The sequence below is a fragment of the Canis lupus genome, chromosome 15, assembly GCF_048164855.1.
Source record: "Canis lupus baileyi chromosome 15, mCanLup2.hap1, whole genome shotgun sequence".
Lineage (NCBI taxonomy): Eukaryota > Metazoa > Chordata > Mammalia > Carnivora > Canidae > Canis > Canis lupus.
In genome coordinates this window covers 40985610-41003040 of record NC_132852.1, presented here as the reverse complement: position 1 = coordinate 41003040, position 17431 = coordinate 40985610, and the positions used below count along the sequence as shown (strand labels likewise).

Below are 17431 nucleotides of genomic sequence, written 5' to 3'. Positions count from 1 at the left end.
AGAGGTATAGAATGGCAGAGCCCTGGGTCACGATTCTGTTATAGGGAAATAAAATTGTCTTACTTAAGATATTGCACCTTCTGATAAATCAGCTGCTTTAATATAGAAACTACTTCACAGTTAATGTAAGTTACTTCATCTCTGAAAAAGCAGGCATTCATTCCTGAGTTACTATACCTTATCAATTCTGAGACACACTTTTTTTTTTTTTTTTTTTTTTTTTTTTTTTTACTTTCTAACCTCTCTTGAAAACAGAATGCAACTTACAATTGGTAACTTTATATATTTATTTTTGAGCAGGTCCCAATTGTGAGATAGCTGTTCTTACTTTAACTGATTTGTTTTACTTCTATTTTCCTTTTGTTGTGTGTGATGTAACAAAAATCTGTATTTATCTTAAACCTAAAAATTCTTCTAATAAACATAAGCACTACCAAACCTTAACTGGACCTTTTTTTCCTCTTTTAGTAGTACATAAAATAATGGTGTATTTTTAAATGCATGATGTTTTAGATTCCATGAAATAAGGTTAAATCACTAAGTCTCCTACCGTGATGCAATATTTAAAATGTATGAGCATGAGTCAGAGACACAAATATAATGAAAACATGAATTTTTATTTTGTTAGCATTTTTTAAATTTTAAGTAGGCTCCACGCCCAAAGGAGGTTTGAACTCACGGCCCCAAGATTGAGAGTCACATTCTTTACTCACTGAGCCAGTCAGATACCTCGAAAACATGAGTTTTTAAGTTAGACTATCTTGAATTATATTTCAGCTGTTTGCAATTGATTGAGACCTACATATTTCAACTACTCGAACTTTGGTTTTCATGTCTAAAAAATGTACACAATACAGTTTCCAAAGCCTTGTTAGGTTTAAATGAAATGATGTCCTAACAATAGCTACACTAAGCTCTCTTACATGCATAATCTTACTCAATACTCCAAAAAAGATCGTATCATTACCAGTGTCTAACAGACGATTGAACATTTTGCCATAGGTCACATTGGTAAGTGTTCACACCAAGACATGACCTAGAGCCTTCGTTCCAACCATAGTGTCTCACTGGCCAATGACCCTCCAATATCACAGAAATGGTGAAGAGAGACTGTCAATCTAATTCCTTCCAGTGTATTTGGGGCAGTTACTTCAACTGCTGTGCCAACTAGTACTATAAAGGAGTAATTCACTGCTAGGCCACACCTCATCTCAGAGTAGGTAAGGGCTTAATAAATATTATATTGGAAAGTAGACACTGTTTGTCTTCCTCTCTTTTAAAACTGAACTATTCTTCTAGATGAAGCTGATTAAAAGCCATTCCTGATTCCTTTGGATAGAATTTTCTTAAGACAATTACATTTAATCCACCCCCTCCCCAATATTTAAGCCTTAAACATTCAAAGAAATCAGAGAGACAGAAATAAAACACTGTAAGTCATAGAAAACAATTTAGCCAGAAAATACATGTTCATGTTGTTTTAGGGAGTGGAGCTTAGTTTTCAATATACCTCATTTAACGAAATGTAAAGCTTCTCAAAAGATCTGTCACCCAAACTCAGCAGCACCAAAAGCCATGAGGCAACCAACTCAGAGACAGCCCTAACTCAGCATATTGGAAGAGGTGATTTCTAAATGGATAGTCACACTCCACAAGGAAGGAATATCTTGAAATCATAATCTAGAAATTGGTTAAGTTTTTAAACAGATCTTCTCTTTCTCCATTTTCACAAATTCAAATCCAAATAAAATGCAGATGATTTAAAACCACCTTAGATACTGCTGCCTAAGGCCAATAAGACAGAAGTCTAGTTTACCATATTGGTACTTTATAAAATTTATTTTCACAGTTGACAAATTCTAACTAACAACTCTTGGGTAACAAAAAAAGCATCTAATTAGATAACTAACTACTACATTAGTAGGGAGGCAATTTGTCAATAGACCCATGAGAGTTAAAAAGCATCATCTCTTTCAATATGTTTCAATTAACTTTTCAAAGGGAAGCTTTAGTTTACCTTTAAAGCTTTCTGAACTGCAGACTTCTTCAAGACATCAGGGTTAAATTCTAATGGGTTACTCTTTCAAGTCAGAAGAAAATGAATATACCAAGGGTTAATAAAACATGCAATGAGTTTTGTAAGGTTAATGACATGAAAATTTATGAGAACAAAAAAATTTTTAAATGAAAACCACCAACAAGAATGACACACAAAAAAAAAAAAACAATAAAACTGATTGTTAGCACATAAAATCCTTCTTTATGAGTAAGGTTTCATCTGAGAATAAACCTTTAATCTATAAATATCAAAACACATTTCCTCTATGATTACTACAATCCTTTAGGATCACTGTTCTTTTTTACTCCCAGCCCTCTTGTCTTTGGGATTTGAAAAATCCAGGAGGGACACTTTAAGAAAGGGTTTTATTTACTATCCTTTACTTGAATAAAACCCTAAAATATCAACCATAAATACACTACAGGTTTTATCTGAACTACAAATGAATGGGCTGTCAATGCCCAAACTGCTCACAAGTCAGATCATATCCTACCCTAGCAGATGCAACTTTACTTCCTTCTTTGTGCAAACCCACAGCAGGTGTGGGCCTTCTCCACTTCACTCCCATTCTCTCCTAAGCATCAAATGCAGAGGCATCTTCTGATCATATCACTTCAAAAGTTTGTCCTGGCTTTAAAGTTCTATTATGGGTTTTTTGTTCTACTTTTATCGACTTTTTTAATTAATTGATTTCTTGGCTTACAGAGGGTGACTAAGTTGTTCTGTAAGCTCCTTTATGGACTTCATATGACAAACTGCTTTTTTTATTATGTTTTCATTAAACAGATTTCATAATGAAGAAAGATGGACAACTGGCTTCCCCCTGCCTCCTGTGGCCAGGTGGGCCAGGTGAGAAGATAAAAAAAATTTGGCCATAAGGAATTAATGTGACATAAAGGCCAGAACACTGAGGTGGCCTGTGGAGCTTTAAAAATGGGATCCATCAGATCCCCAGGAGCCGGGGTAGGTGAGGCTGGGAACCACTGCCCTGAGGTGTGAGGACTGACCATCTTCAGGTGTCATAAAAACCTTTCTGAATTTCACTTTGGATGGATGTGATCTAGGCTAAGTATATATATTATTCTAACATGCATCAGTGAAAGCAAAATGAGGAGAGAGGCCGTGGTGTGGGTCAGGGTGCTAGCGGAGCACTGTGAGATTGTGTAAAGCTGTATAGGCTTCAGGGACAGGCAGGCCAGATCACACCGCTGCACTAGGAGCCCACGGTGAGCCCTGGGTGTCACTGCATATTCTGCCAATGGGCTATTCACTGTAACAGCTACCTGCACTTTTAAAAGATTTTTAAGTAATTTCTACCCCCAGCGGGACTTGAACTCACAATCCTGAGAACAAGACTCACATACTCTCCCAACTAAACCAGCCAGGTGCCCCTGCTTTGTTTTTAAAAGATTTTAAAGTAATACCACCTGTACTTTTTAAAAGTGAGATGGCACCTGGCATCATCACACCCAGTAGTCTTCACATCAGCTAGCATATTTATATAGAAAGTAGAAAGTATATAGAACACTCATCTCAGATAAGCTCCATGGACAGCTCTATGAGCTTACAAACTTGAAGTGATAACAAATATACTTTAAACTAGGAAGGAGTAGACAGCTGAGCTTAAATTCTCGCTCTGTGACTAACTGCCTGTGACCTTGGGTCTGTCCTCAGTCCCTCACACTCTATGTGCTGTCTGAAAGTGATCATGAGGGCCTGAGACTAAGTGAGCCATATAGGTAGAGCCCCTGGAAGGTGCTTAGCAAACGTATGCTACCATTTAAGTCTCAGGCTGTAAAGCCAGCCACTGGGAGCCAGAGAACACCCTCCATGTTCCAGGTTCAAATTCAGCCTGAAATTTCATCAAAAGAAAGAGGCAAAGTGCTGACAGTCTATATTGTCAGGAAGCTCTTTCCAAGAGGAGAAAGTCCTGTAACACTAAGGGTTTGCAGATGGCCTCAGTGGTGGTAACACATGCCTGGGGTTGGAAATTAAGTATTCTCAATAGGTAGAAGCTAAGAGTCTTCATGGAGCTGGCCTTTATTAGAAATACCAATGGTATCAGGCCTTTGAGGGAAAATTGAGAAAGCAATGATTTAATTTCACACTGAACACCAATGGGTTTAAAAAAGAAAAAAGGCAATCAAATAATTTCAAATTTATTTTATAAAACATTTTGTTAATGCCTATATTTGAATCGTTAGGCAGTACTAGTATGTGATTTTGAAAATGTGGGAGGAAAGCTAGTTTTGATAACCCAGCAATGTAGGAGCTAAATATCATGTAAAGCAATTAAAAAATCCTGACACAAGGTCAGAAATATTTCCTAAGAGTTAGAGAATGAGAAGTAACTGAGGAAAGCTGCTGTAGTTTGGAGCTTCTGCAGCAGCAACAGCTCACAGGACCATCTTCCACTAAAGAAATGCCTAAAACAAAGTCATTTTATAAAAACACGGCAGAGAATGGTTGCCATATGCATCAGTGGCCTCATTTTGACTTTTAATATGCCTTTAACAGGAACAAGCCAAGAATGAGGAGCCCATCCATGGTTACCATTTCCTGCCTCTGTGACTCTCCACAGCTCAGCAAAGCCTTCAGGGTCTGAGTCTTTACTTCCCTGGCTATAAAATGGGACAGAACACCTAGTCTTCAAGTTTTGCCCCACCCTTCTTTTTTTTTTTAATAAGAATAAACTGAAAATGCACGTGGAAATAGAAATGGAAATCCTTCAAAAATGCAAAGCACTACCACTATTAGATCCAAAGGCTAAAGAACTTTAAGGACCTCACTATTTATTGAATTAAATCAGTCTGGAAAGAATAACTTTCTAGACTGATGACTAAGCCATTGGTGACCTTCTCTGACCTCAAAGCAAGGAAGAATAACTGTCAGCTAAAAGCACCAACAGTACTGGGAATCAAGGCCCCAGGAAACAGACATAATGAGATCGGAATCAGCTTCCCAGAGAAGGGTTAGAAATGTTCAATTATCCACTCCTGGAAATTCTGTAAGTTCCTTAAGAGAAGCTGAATCCCAAACCCAATATGCTTTTTTCTCCCGTAGAAGCTCTGGGTAAAAAGTGAGGGAGAAGGTAAGTTTCCAGGGTAACAGGTGGACTTCTGTCCTGACTATCCGTGAGGCCAAGGCTTGCACTTTAGGGAAAGCCAAGTTCTGACACTCCTGTGTTTTGTCAGGAGGAAAAAGTAGATTTAAGGAAGTTTTTTGAAAGCTTGCAAAAAAATATTTACATCTCACACTGAGATGAACCACTATGGCTTCTTCATGACTCACCAGGTTTGTTCATCTCATCATCAGATGCAGTCACCAAAGTTGGCTACAGCAGTGTTACTTTTACAAAACAAGCACAAAAGAAACACACGGACAGTAACTGAAATCATGCAAGAAAGTTTAAAAAGCATGCCACACCATTCCACCAGAGCGTTGATGGCATTAGAAGTTCCAGCCCACATTCTAGCAGTCTCCATCAAAACAAAAGGAAGAAAGAACACTGAAGAACTCACAAATAGTGCTCTATAGACTGAGGTAGTATTTTCACAAAACACTAGTCCCGACGCTCGCCTCTCTTTTAAGTAGCCACACCCAAAGTTTCCCTCGTAGATACTCTTAGGAGAGTAGAAACAGGAGGAGAAAGCAAAGAACGGTGGATTGCGGTCAATGAACGCACAGGAAGCCGTAATAAACAGGAGTGCAACGGCAGAGTCAAAGCATCCCACAGAAACGCAGGAGGACCGGTGGGCAAATGCTCCCATTTAAAACAAACACCCAACAGGGCAGTGGTTTCACAAAGATCCTTTGCCTCTGACACCCAGAGCATACTTCATGCACAAAGTGCCATCTTAATAGATTAATAAATTCACTTTTGCTTTTGTTTTGCTTACGTGATGTTATTCAAATTTCAATTTAACGTGACAAAATATACAGTTTGAAAGAGGCCTAATTCTTTCTTGCCAATTCACTACTACTATTCTTTGTATCCTAAAATATACAACAAATTCACTTCCATCAGGCATTATAAAAGACTTTATAACAAACATTACTATGATTATAAACAAAGTTCTGCTGTACGAGAAATTCTGTAGGAAGGTTAAATTAAATAACAACTTTCCCCAAATTGAAATTATAACAGAAAAAGTCACAGAGTTAACTGGAAGACAGGCCAAAAAGTAACACTTTAAGAAAAAATAAGGATTTGTAAAGTTAAAATCAGTCAACCTGTACTCTTCACTGAAAGAGTACAGTCACATATAATTACACACAGTGCTCAATTACATCTTCTTGGTATTAAAAAAATGATCATTTTTAATATTTTGTTAAAAACTTTAAAACAAAGAGATGCACCAAGTACATTTATTTCTTTTTGAGCTAAATGTAAGTAAAACACAATTTTAAAACCTTGAAAGGTGCTAAGTGAAACTAGGGCATTTCATGAGATAAAGGAGATAATCTAGCTGTGTGAGGTGAGGTAAAAACAGCCCAACATGACACTCAGATGCAAACCATGAAGGGCAGTGAACACACTGCTTTCTTATCTGTCTCCACCAAGTAGATGTCAACAAGGGGAGCACAAGGGGAGATTACATGCAAATGCACCTGGATGGGTGAGAATTTATTATAATTTTGGGAGGAAAACAACCTGTACCTTATGGCTATAGTCTATGGTCTTTCTTTCACCAAATTTCACAAAACTAGTGGTTGACACAATGAAATAAAGAATGGCCATCTCTTGAATAAGTGAACTGGCACTCAGGAGAAATGATCAAAACGATATGTTTATATAATGGTCACACTATCCTAAATAGTGAGTTTAAAGTATGGTGCTCCCAGTGAGAATGGTGAAAATTAACAAGACAGGAAACAACAAATGTTGGAGAAGATGTGGAGAAAGGGGAACCCTCTTGCACTGTTGGTGGGAATGTGAACTGGTAGAGCCACTTTGGAAAATTCTGTGGAGGTTTCTCCGAGAGTTACAAATAGAGCTACCCTATGACCCAGCAATTGCACTGCTGGGGATTTACCCCAAAGATCTAGATGCAGTGAAAAACCGAGACACCTGCATCCCAAAGTTCATAGAAGCAATGTCCACAATATGCAAACTGTGGAAGGAGCCTCGGTGTCCATCAAAAGATGAATGGATAAAGAAGTTGTGGTATATGCATACAATGGAATATTATTCAGCCATTAGAAATGACAAATACCCACCATTTGCTTCGACATGGATGGAACTGGATGGTATCATGCTGAGTAAAATAAGTCAATCGGAGAAGGACAAACATTATATGGTCTCATTCATTTGAGGTAATATAAAAATTAGTGAAAGGGAATAAAGGGGAAAGGAGAAAATGAGTGAAAATATCAGTGAGGGTGACAAAACATGAGAGACACCTAACTCTGGGAAATGAACAAGGGGTAGTGGAAAGGGAGGTGGGCGGGGCGTTGGGGTGACTGGGTGGCGGGCACTGAGGGGGGCACTTGGCAGGATGAGCACTGGGTGTTATGCTATATGTTGGCAAACTGAACTCTAATAAAAAAAAAAAAAAGTGTGGTGCTCACGTGAATGAAAATAGTATGATTTTTCTTCCCCACAGTCATTACCTTCAAAAGCTGTACTTCACAGTTTTTTCTAAGAGCAAAACAGTTATGATGCAAATGAGTAGGGGCACTTGCTCTGAGCTGCAGGAGCTGAGTGTGACAGATGACCAGGACAGTGTGCACCAGGGGGGAACACCAGAGGCTGCACTCCGCGGCCCTGCTCTTCCAGGCTGCCTGTCTGTCATCCTGCCACACTACAGCCAGGATGGACTCTGGGCTTGTAGGCAGAGCTGCTTCATTTTACTTCCATGACAATTAGAGACAGCTTCCATCTTTAGGTAACTCTATTTTAATAATTAGTGAGTTTCTACAGAATATCTTCTCCTCTAACTACAAGGAACATTCCTTTCCTATGTGACGGAGATGTCTTCATAAAACATGTCAGAGTAAAAATAATTCTGAACATCTGGATAAATCAGTAAAGTGTATAGACATAAATTATAGTCGTGAAGCAAATACACACTGATCCCTTCCCTTTGGTGCTCTCCAGGTGGGAGTGAAGTGAAAACACAGGAATAGTAACAGGTGACACAGTGTGGCTGAATGCAGCAACATCTGCTACCAGGAAAGGAGCACCCAAGGGAGCTCCCATGGCATTACCTACCGGAAGGTTCCTTGCTGAATCCAAATACAAGATCAGCAACGAAGAGGAAAGACCATCATTGGCTTGGTCTTTGTCAGCCCTGATGTCTGTTAGCACCTATGAGGAAAGGACAAGAAGCCTCAGCAGGTGTATTTCCATAAGATTTTAGACTATTTCTACCTGATTATGTCTGCAATGCTCAAGAAAATAAGAGGGGGTGGGGAAATAAATCATCCAATACATGCAACACAAAGAGAATGAACACAATAAATATACTTTTAATGACAAGAATCTGTATGAATCAACTAAAGAAAGCAAGATAATCTGTGGCTCTCCACAGCCTCCATAATGTATCAAGCACAAAGCATGAAGATCTCATAAAACAGGTGGGAATGACCTGTAAATCTGTCTTTCAAAAAAAATTCCATTATCTTTAATTTATCCCTGACATGACTGTAGTGACTTATAGCACAGTAATCAAAATTACTGCTGTTATTTTTTAAGCCAGTAGCAAAGTGCCCTGAAGAAACTACTCTTAGCTATGAAGGGTGGTGGTTGTCATGGGAAACACATCACAGCACCTTGTCAAGGTTTGAAGCATTTGGCATTAACGTGAGCCACTCCAGCTTCAAGTGGAGCTTTCCTCTGGGGACCTCGTCCAGGGCGAACCACTGCGGAGAGAATGCAAACGTTCACACAAGTACTCCTGAGTCAATCTTTCCAGTCAAGCAGCTTCCACAAACATCAAGAGCTTCTCACGTGAGGCACGGACAGTTGGGGATTAGTACTCAAGGACCAAGGCCTACCATAGTTCACTTTGTGTCCTTCCAATGAGCCAAAGGCCCCAGAGGACACAGCAGCATCAGGCTGGAACCAGCCCAGGACTGCCTGCTGACTGGGGGCCGTGCTCAATGCTTTACTTACATGAAGGGAACCACTGTAGAATAAATACTATTTTCATCCCTAATTTATACACAAGATTCAAATGTCCTCTAGTACAGTCCAGTATTATCAGGCTTCCATGTATAGATTTAATAGAATTTATGTGCCAGGAGATAATAGAACACTGATCCCAAATACGGAATTTCATTATCAAAAAAGTTCACATGCTTGTTTTTAACCACCACTATACTACTTAATAAAATAGCACACGACTGTTTCAGCTTAAAAACCACAAAGCAATTAATCAAAGATAGTCCCCAAATCTCAGTGTTGAGAGATTGCCCTGAGTGCAGAGGAAGGAAAATGTGTTACTCTGAAAGCAGTGGACCTCAACACTTACTTGGTTAATCATGGCCTACTTATCCCAATTATATCCATCTTTTAGAAGCCACCTCAAAATTTTCTTTTTTAAGAATATTTTTTATTCTGATAGCAATATCTTGAAAGTAGTGTCTGCTTACTGTCAATTCTCACTGTATTTATAGGCAGCTTTCACGTGACCATTTCTCACCAACTGCACTGTGCTAGCTGTTATTAACTCTAGCTTTCTTTAAAAAGCCCACTTTTAGGAGGCTTCTCATAGCCTCTATCCTGACTCCCAAAGGAAGCACACACCTGCCTGAAATAGTAGGTCTGTGCTTGTACTCTTATGAATTTCTAGCACATGGGGGGCACTCAGTACATACCATCTGATTGAGCTGTTGAACTTATTTCTCTTCACTTTGTTTTTACTAAAAGGCCTAAGTTCTCAGAACATTGTGTGGGGGCAGCAGGTCTATCAATGCTCATGAAATAGAATAATACTCAAAGAAAACTTACTTCATCTAAAAGGCGCTCCTTTTCAACTTCAATAAGATCAATCATAAGACTATAGAAATAACAACACAACAACTTTAGAACATAGAAACACACTTCTTACAACTGAAATAACCTTAAACATTTGTCTACAAAAAGTGCTCCGGAAATGCATCAAAATGCTACAGTTTATCAAGAAAAGACTTCTTCCAGCTCTTCATACTTATCCCAAAACTATGAAGAGAAGTAAGGAAACAAGCCAGGGTGAGTCTCTGGGAGGTGAGGATCCTCAGTTTGGCAAAGCCAGGATCAGGTGTAAAAACTGCGGTCTGCCCCACAATGTAGCTATTTACAATGTGCCAAAAATGTCTGCAAGCCCCTCGGCGCTGCCATTCGTCGTCACTACAGGGCAGTCACTGGGGCCGCCTTCCCATCCTCGCTCCATAGCCCTGGACCATCGGGTCTCTGGAGCCCCACAGGGGCCTCTGGCTCCACTGAGAGCCCCTTCCATTTCCCCTAAGAATCCTGCTCTACCGCAAAGCCTGGAGCTCCCCCTGCAGAAGCGGGAGATGAGGATGGGAAAACGGCATTCCATCTGCTCTAGCACCTGCCCCTACACCAGGTGAGCCCACCCAGCTCTTTCCTGAGCTATCGCCACAACCCCCAGTCTCAGTCCCTGGTCCTCTGGGCCACACAGTGGCTTTATTAGAATGTACATTTGATCTGTCACTGCCCTGCTTATAAGCTCTCGGTCACTCCTTGTTAAACCTCTTAATGAATGAACTCTGAAGTCACAGCATAATGCACAGGCTATTCTTGAAGAGGCCAAATCTGTCCAATGTCATCTATCCCTTTTTCTTTTTGCTACAAGAAATTCAGTTAAGTAATAAACATCAGGGTTAGATATATTTTTTAAAATATCTTTTTTAGCTGTACTGGTTATTCTAAGTAAGCAAATTTATTTTTCCAATGTGTAGGCACGGTATAAATTACTATCCCTCCTGCTCCCTAAATAACTCAACAAATGGAAAAAGTTTAAAAACTCGTTTCTTCAATCTAGAGTGAAGCTGCCAGCATGGTGTGAGAGCTGGAGAGCCTCACAGGCATCAGGGCCACACTCCACATGTGGCTTATGAGCACTTCAATGGGGGCAGTACAACTACAAAAGTGAATTTAAAATTCTATTTACTTGATTAATTTAAATAGCAACATGTGGCCAGTAGCTGCTGTGACAGACAGAGATGTAGAATTTTTCCTTCTTGTCCTTAAATGTAAGCTGTTTTAGGAATAAAACATACTTTAAGAAATTTAAGGTGAAACAAACATTTTACCTAAGAGCCACGTAAAAATACATGCAACACATACATAGGCCTATTTTTTGAAGCTGTATTAGTTTTATGTGTGACCACTCAGAAGAAAGGTACCCTGTGTTGTCCTTCCCAAAGGGTTTACCTTCCTAGGAAGTCATCCTTGTCTGGGTCTTCATCAAAGAGCTCAATCTCTAATTCCTGTCCAGGATGTTCATAGACTAAAGCCTGAAAAAATAATGAGTAGTTATCTCACATTGTTACTAGCGTTGGCAGCAGCTGATGATGACAGTAGTTAACAGCACGGTGTATTTCTCTCATGCAAGTAGTTGTAAAGCACTTTCACATCATCGTCAAACCAATGTGTCTGGTTTGACACACAGATTTTCCCATGGGAAATCGTGATGAAATACGTGCTCACATAGTAACATTCTACTGTTTCCAGTTTTCTGGGATTGCGTTTCCACTGCTCCGAAATGAAGTCCCAAGGCAGCACCCACGAATGGTACAGGCTTGGCACATCTCTGTAGTCCTAAAGCAGCTCTGGTCAAGTGCTGCTCCTGGGGTAGCTACAAGTGGTGCTCCATTTACCACCACTTAGAGAGTAAGACATCTAGCAATAAACAGAATCAGGAAGATGGGGAGCTGCTGAAGTATAAAGTGGATAACTGTTCTGGAGAAAAATTTTGCAAAAAAAAAAAAAGGCATAATGAGGTGGCAATTCCACTTTGAGAAGCTGATCTGGAGAAAAGTGGTCAAGTGAAGAACACTACCTTCACGTCGCATTGGTAACAGCAGTGGTTCCAATGCTGACATGGACAGCCAAGATCTCTTTGGGTAAAGAAATGATGGGATCTACTCAGTGAATGGCAATGACAGGTCAGGTCCATCTCTATGTACTGACACAGAGATGTCTACATGTATTAAATGAGAATTTACAAAACATAATCTCATGTTTGTAAATGGTTACATATGTTAACAACCACAGAAATCATTTTGTCAATTATTTACTGTGACAGTTTAATGCAATTAAAGTTTAAAATTTATGTGTTGTTTATGTGTTAGTACAACAAGAACGTTGTAAGGTAGGGACAGAGGTACAATACTTTAAAGATGGGAAGTTAAAGCAAAAATGATTTGTTACCCTCTAAACCAACCACACTCCTGTGTCACAGAAGTGGAATCAGAACGTGCGGAGAAGCTAACTGATGCCACTGGACATATCTTACCTCATATACCTCATTCCACTTTGGACTGAGGCTCTCTTTGATGACCTTGCTTTGGAAGATTTGGTTGCCAACTCGAATAATTCCATATGGGTCTGACTTTCCCTTGATGAGTCCCTTAAGATAAGTATCTTTCCCTTGAAGATCCTGAGCTTCAATAAAATGTATCCTTAGAACACCCTGAAAAGGAGAAGAATGTGTGGATGGTTTGCTGGGTCATCTGACAGACGTGGAACAATGACTGCATGCTCACAGAACGGAGAGAGAATGAAACAAAGACCCTTTTCCTGTTCAGCGAGCAATAAGGTAAATGTGCAATGTGTCAGGTGGCAGTGCTGAGGGAGACGAAGCAGGGCGAGATGACAGTGTTCGAGTAATAGGATCCTGAGTTGGGAGGCCACACCAGGGAGGGGGGTGAGGTGTGAGCTTCCTGGGAGATTTCTGGCAGGGTCCAGGGGAGTGTGTGCTCCAGGAGCCTGAGCTGCAGAGCCCCAAGGCTCACCCAACAGCCATCCATTTCAATAAGACAGTCACTGAGAAGCACCACTACAGGAAGTCTCAAGTGTTACTAAGCCCTCGACAGGCACTCATGACTTCAATTTTTACAACAATTCCATGAAAAACAATTGACCTTGGAACAAAACAGGTTTGAACTGCACAGATCCACTTACACATGGATTTTTTTCGATACACAATTATAAATTTTCTCTCCCTTATATAGTTTTAGTAACATTTTTTTCTCTAGCTGACATTATGATACAGAATAGTACATAACATACAAAACATGTGTTGTTTCTGTCATTGGTATGGCTTCTAGCCAAAACTAGGCTACTACCACTTAAGTTCTGGGAGAATCGAAAGTTATATGCAGATTTTCTGCTGCTCAGGGTGTCAGTGGCCCAACCCGTGTTATTCAAGGGGCAACTGTACTGTCGTCATATTTATTTTACAGATAGGAAACTAAAACTTTGAAATACATACTATACTACTCATGGAGTTTATTTTTATTTTTATTTTTTAAGATTTTATTTATTCATGAGAGACACAGAGAGAGAGAGAGAGAGACATAGGCAGAGAGAGAAGCAGGCTCCCCACCGGGACTGGGATCATACCCTGAGCTAAAGGCTGACGCTCAACTGCTGAGCCACCCGGGTGTCCCTACTCATGGAGTTTAAAGCAAACTTTTTTTTCCCTAAAATGTTTAATTGGTAAAATAAAAAATACTTACTCACACTTCTTTCAGGGCAAACAATGGCGGTAACATTAGCACAGGGCAGCACTGTCCTCCACAAACCCTTTTAAAATTACCAGGTAATAGTACTGACCCAATCAGCGAGGGAGCAGGGAAGCAGCTGGCTTCCCAGCTGCTGCCAAGGCAGGAGGAACCTCCCTCCCACCTCGGGGACAACCCAGTGGCCTCCCCAGGGACACACGGGTCTCCTCCTTTGGGTCTGCAGCAGACACAGAGCAGTGGTGCCAGAGCCCCCTGCGGCCTCCCGGCTCCGGTTCCCTTTATTTTTAAGGGGAGTGGAGAGGGAGGCAGTGGGGGAGGAGAGGGAAGGAGGAAGAGACAGACAGGCAGGGAAGAAAGGGCGGGAGAGGGAAAGAGAGAATCTTAAGCAGGCCTGAAGCAGGGTTTGATCCCACAACCCTGAGGATCATGACCCAAGTGGAAATCAAGGATCAGATGTTTAACAGACTGAGCCATGCAGGCACCCCTGGGGGTTTCACTTTTAAGGGTAATGCTCTCACTAACCTGTGAGGGTCCATGCACGCCAAGCACCTCCTCTCTGACCAGTGGAAGAAATTCTGTCCCTGACTAGAAAGTTCTCACTGTCTTTGAGGCTATGTAGTTTATGCAATTGAAGGCAACCCCAATATCTGTGACCTAATTGTGTGTGCTAAGCATCACCCCCAATTTACAGATGAAGAAATTGAGGTTCACACACGCCAAATAATACGCCCAAAAAGCAAAGCTGCTGTTAGACTCCAGGGCTGTGACTGAGATCCACGCCTTGCCTTTTCCATCCTGTCCAGGGCAGCTGTAACACAAGCACTGTCTCTGCCCTGGTGCTTATGAAATGACTCCAGAGGTAAACCATACTCTCACAGCTGAGAGAAAACAGTCATTATACAAAGTGCCCATCACTTAGACTAAGCTGTTATGTTCTGATAACACAAATAGTATGTGTTTTCTGAGATAATTAAGCTGTCACAGTGATCTTTCATGACTTGCAGTAACATTTGCAGAATTAAATCCCCATAAGCACCTTGGATGTTCACGGCTGGGGTTCAAGAATTGCCCTGAAGTCTCTGAGATGCATACTGGCCAACCTTCTAAGGAGTGTGATAGGACAAACTATTACATCACGATCCTAGTGGCAAGGTCACTTTTAAGAGAATCATGAGAGGGCATCTGGGTGACTTGAGTGACTGTGTCTGCCTTCAGCACAGGTCATGATCCCAGAGTCCTGGGATCCGGAATTGGGCTCCCTCTGCCCTCCCCCTTGCTTGTGATCTCTCAAATAAATACATCTAAAGAGAGAGAGAAAATCACAGGAAGTTATAATACCCGAATATGTGATAAGCTTCTTTGTGTCTATGTCTAAGCGTTAATGAGTGCTCAAGCATACTTACCTTTGGTATAGGAAACCGCAATTGAGCTATTTGAACTTCACTGACAAGAGGAACAGTGATCCGATTGGGAAGCACCAGATAGTTTGATATTATATCCAGAATGATAGTATCCGACAGACCACTATCAGGTGGGAAGTAAAAAGAACAAACCAACTATCAGGCATAGCAACACTAGTTATCACTTTAACAGTTAACTTAGCACAAACTGATAACAACACCCCATTTACAAAGACAGAATTGTCTAATTTCTTAAAGACAATATTTAAAACAAGCAGTTCAATACTTTAGCTGCAATATGGCTACGGTGACTATTATGTGGGATACATACATAGCTGAGAACACGCAGTTAATATTCTGGCTACATTTCATAATATTCTAAATAATGTTTCATATATTCCTACATAACTTCATCATTGACTTAATATTGACTAAGACACATTACATTTCTTTTTAGCATATTTCAAATGTTCAAAAAACTGCAAGGAATACCATAACAAACATCTTCCCTACTCATTCCATGTTTCTTACATTAAATTTCTCCCCTTATATATTCACAGCTCCCAAAGAAGTAGAATAATTTTTTTTAATTTTTTTATTTATTTATGATAGTCACACAGAGAGAGAGAGAGAGAGAGAGAGAGAGAGAGAGGCAGAGACACAGGCAGAGGGAGAAGCAGGCTCCATGCACCGGGAGCCCGACGTGGGATTCGATCCCGGTTCTCCAGGATCGCGCCCTGGGCCAAAGGCAGGCGCTAAACCGCTGCGCCACCCAGGGATCCCCCAAAGAAGTAGAATAATTTAGTTTATTCTCTCTTCACACTATATTTGGGAACTGAATACTGTCACAATTTTGAAATTCTATTTGCCACTGCACAGAGAACTCAGTAACATGAATAAAATGTAGAAAATAAACATGTTTTGGGCTATTCTTTGGGGTAAATGTGAGCATTGAGGACACTTTCTGAAAGCACACATCAATGAAGTTTCACTGATGCAGAAGAACACTTTTTTTTTTTTTTTAAGATTTTTTATTTATTCATGATAGAGAGAGAGAGAGAGAGAGAGAGTCAGAGACACAGGCAGAGGGAGAAGCAGGCTCCATGCACCGGGAGCCCGATGTGGGATTCGATCCCGGGTCTCCAGGATCGCGCCCTGGGCCAAAGGCAGGCGCCAAACCGCTGCGCCACCCAGGGATCCCAGAAGAACACTTTTAATCAGAACTGAGAAGTTTGAAGAGAATCTTACTTCCCGCCCATACTTCTGAGATGTGAACACAGAGAAATACCTACTGGGACAGAGTGAAAGGCACAGTCTTGCAGTAATAACTGAACATTTACTGGAAGCTGGGTATCCAAACACAGTAACAAGATAAGAGGTCTTACCTTACTTAGGACATTTCAGTTCAAGATGGAAAAAAGACTGAAATACCCAAAACCCCACAGAAAACACTGCTCTTTTATGAAGAGGTCAGTTAATTAGACATTAATACTCTAAAGAGACAGAGAGGATTTCAGCTGGCAGATAGTCAGATATATGCCCATTAAGCAGTAGTGTGAGGTGGGCCTTCAGAGCTTCAAGATCAAGCATATTCTCAGTTTAGTCATTTCCTCCCAAAAATACTAGGTTTGTTTATATTAAAAAATTTGCTGGAACACAAGATCCTTTGATGATGATATGCTTCAAATGCCTTGGTGGTAGGCCAACCACCTCACCACCACCTGGCCATACAGACTGAGGCCCAACACCCAGGAAAGCAGCAGCAGACCCATCCTGATGCCTCACTCCTGCTCACCTTTCTACCCTACTGCACACCCACCAGCCTCCTCAGAGCTGCGTCAGGGCTGCAGTGCTGCTCCTAATCACTCCCAACATCTAGCGGGCCCCTCTGCTGGTCCTGGCTGCTGTCATGGTCAGAAACAGCTATTGTATCTAGGCCTGTCTTTCAGAACTGCCTGCTCATCACTTTGTTTCTTTGTTTCTTTTTTTTTTTTTTTTTTTAAGATTTATTTATTTATTCAGAGAGAGCGAGAGAGAGGCAGAGACACAGGCAAAGGGAGGAGCAGGCTCCACGCAGGAAGCCTGATGTGGGCCCCGATCCCGGATCTCCAGGATCACACCCCAGGCCGCAGGCTGCGCTAAACTGCTGCCCCATCGGGCAGCCCTTATTTCTGTTTCTCCCATAATTCTCATCCCTTCCTATACCTTTAGCACGGAGTTTAGGACTCTTCACTGATAGGGGTAGCCAACTTATGGTGAAGTACAGTAATTTAGG

At 40.9% G+C, this 17431-nt stretch overlaps 1 protein-coding gene across 3 annotated transcripts in view; it reads right to left on the bottom strand.

The window, feature by feature from the left end:
• ESYT2 (extended synaptotagmin 2) overlaps positions 1–17431 on the bottom strand; it is an 82305-nt gene that overhangs the window by 14587 nt on the left and 50287 nt on the right. The window contains exons 8-15 of one of the 3 annotated variants that reach the window (XM_072776786.1): positions 15160–15280; positions 12526–12702; positions 11442–11524; positions 10014–10062; positions 8834–8923; positions 8274–8369; positions 5581–5682; positions 2018–2080 (exon numbers count right to left, since the gene is read on the bottom strand). In XM_072776786.1, the coding sequence (XP_072632887.1) occupies positions 2018–2080; positions 5581–5682; positions 8274–8369; positions 8834–8923; positions 10014–10062; positions 11442–11524; positions 12526–12702; positions 15160–15280 (781 nt within the window). The remainder of the gene's footprint in view (positions 1–2017; positions 2081–5580; positions 5683–8273; positions 8370–8833; positions 8924–10013; positions 10063–11441; positions 11525–12525; positions 12703–15159; positions 15281–17431) is intronic. The other 2 variants (XM_072776787.1, XM_072776788.1) reach the window with 2 other exon arrangements.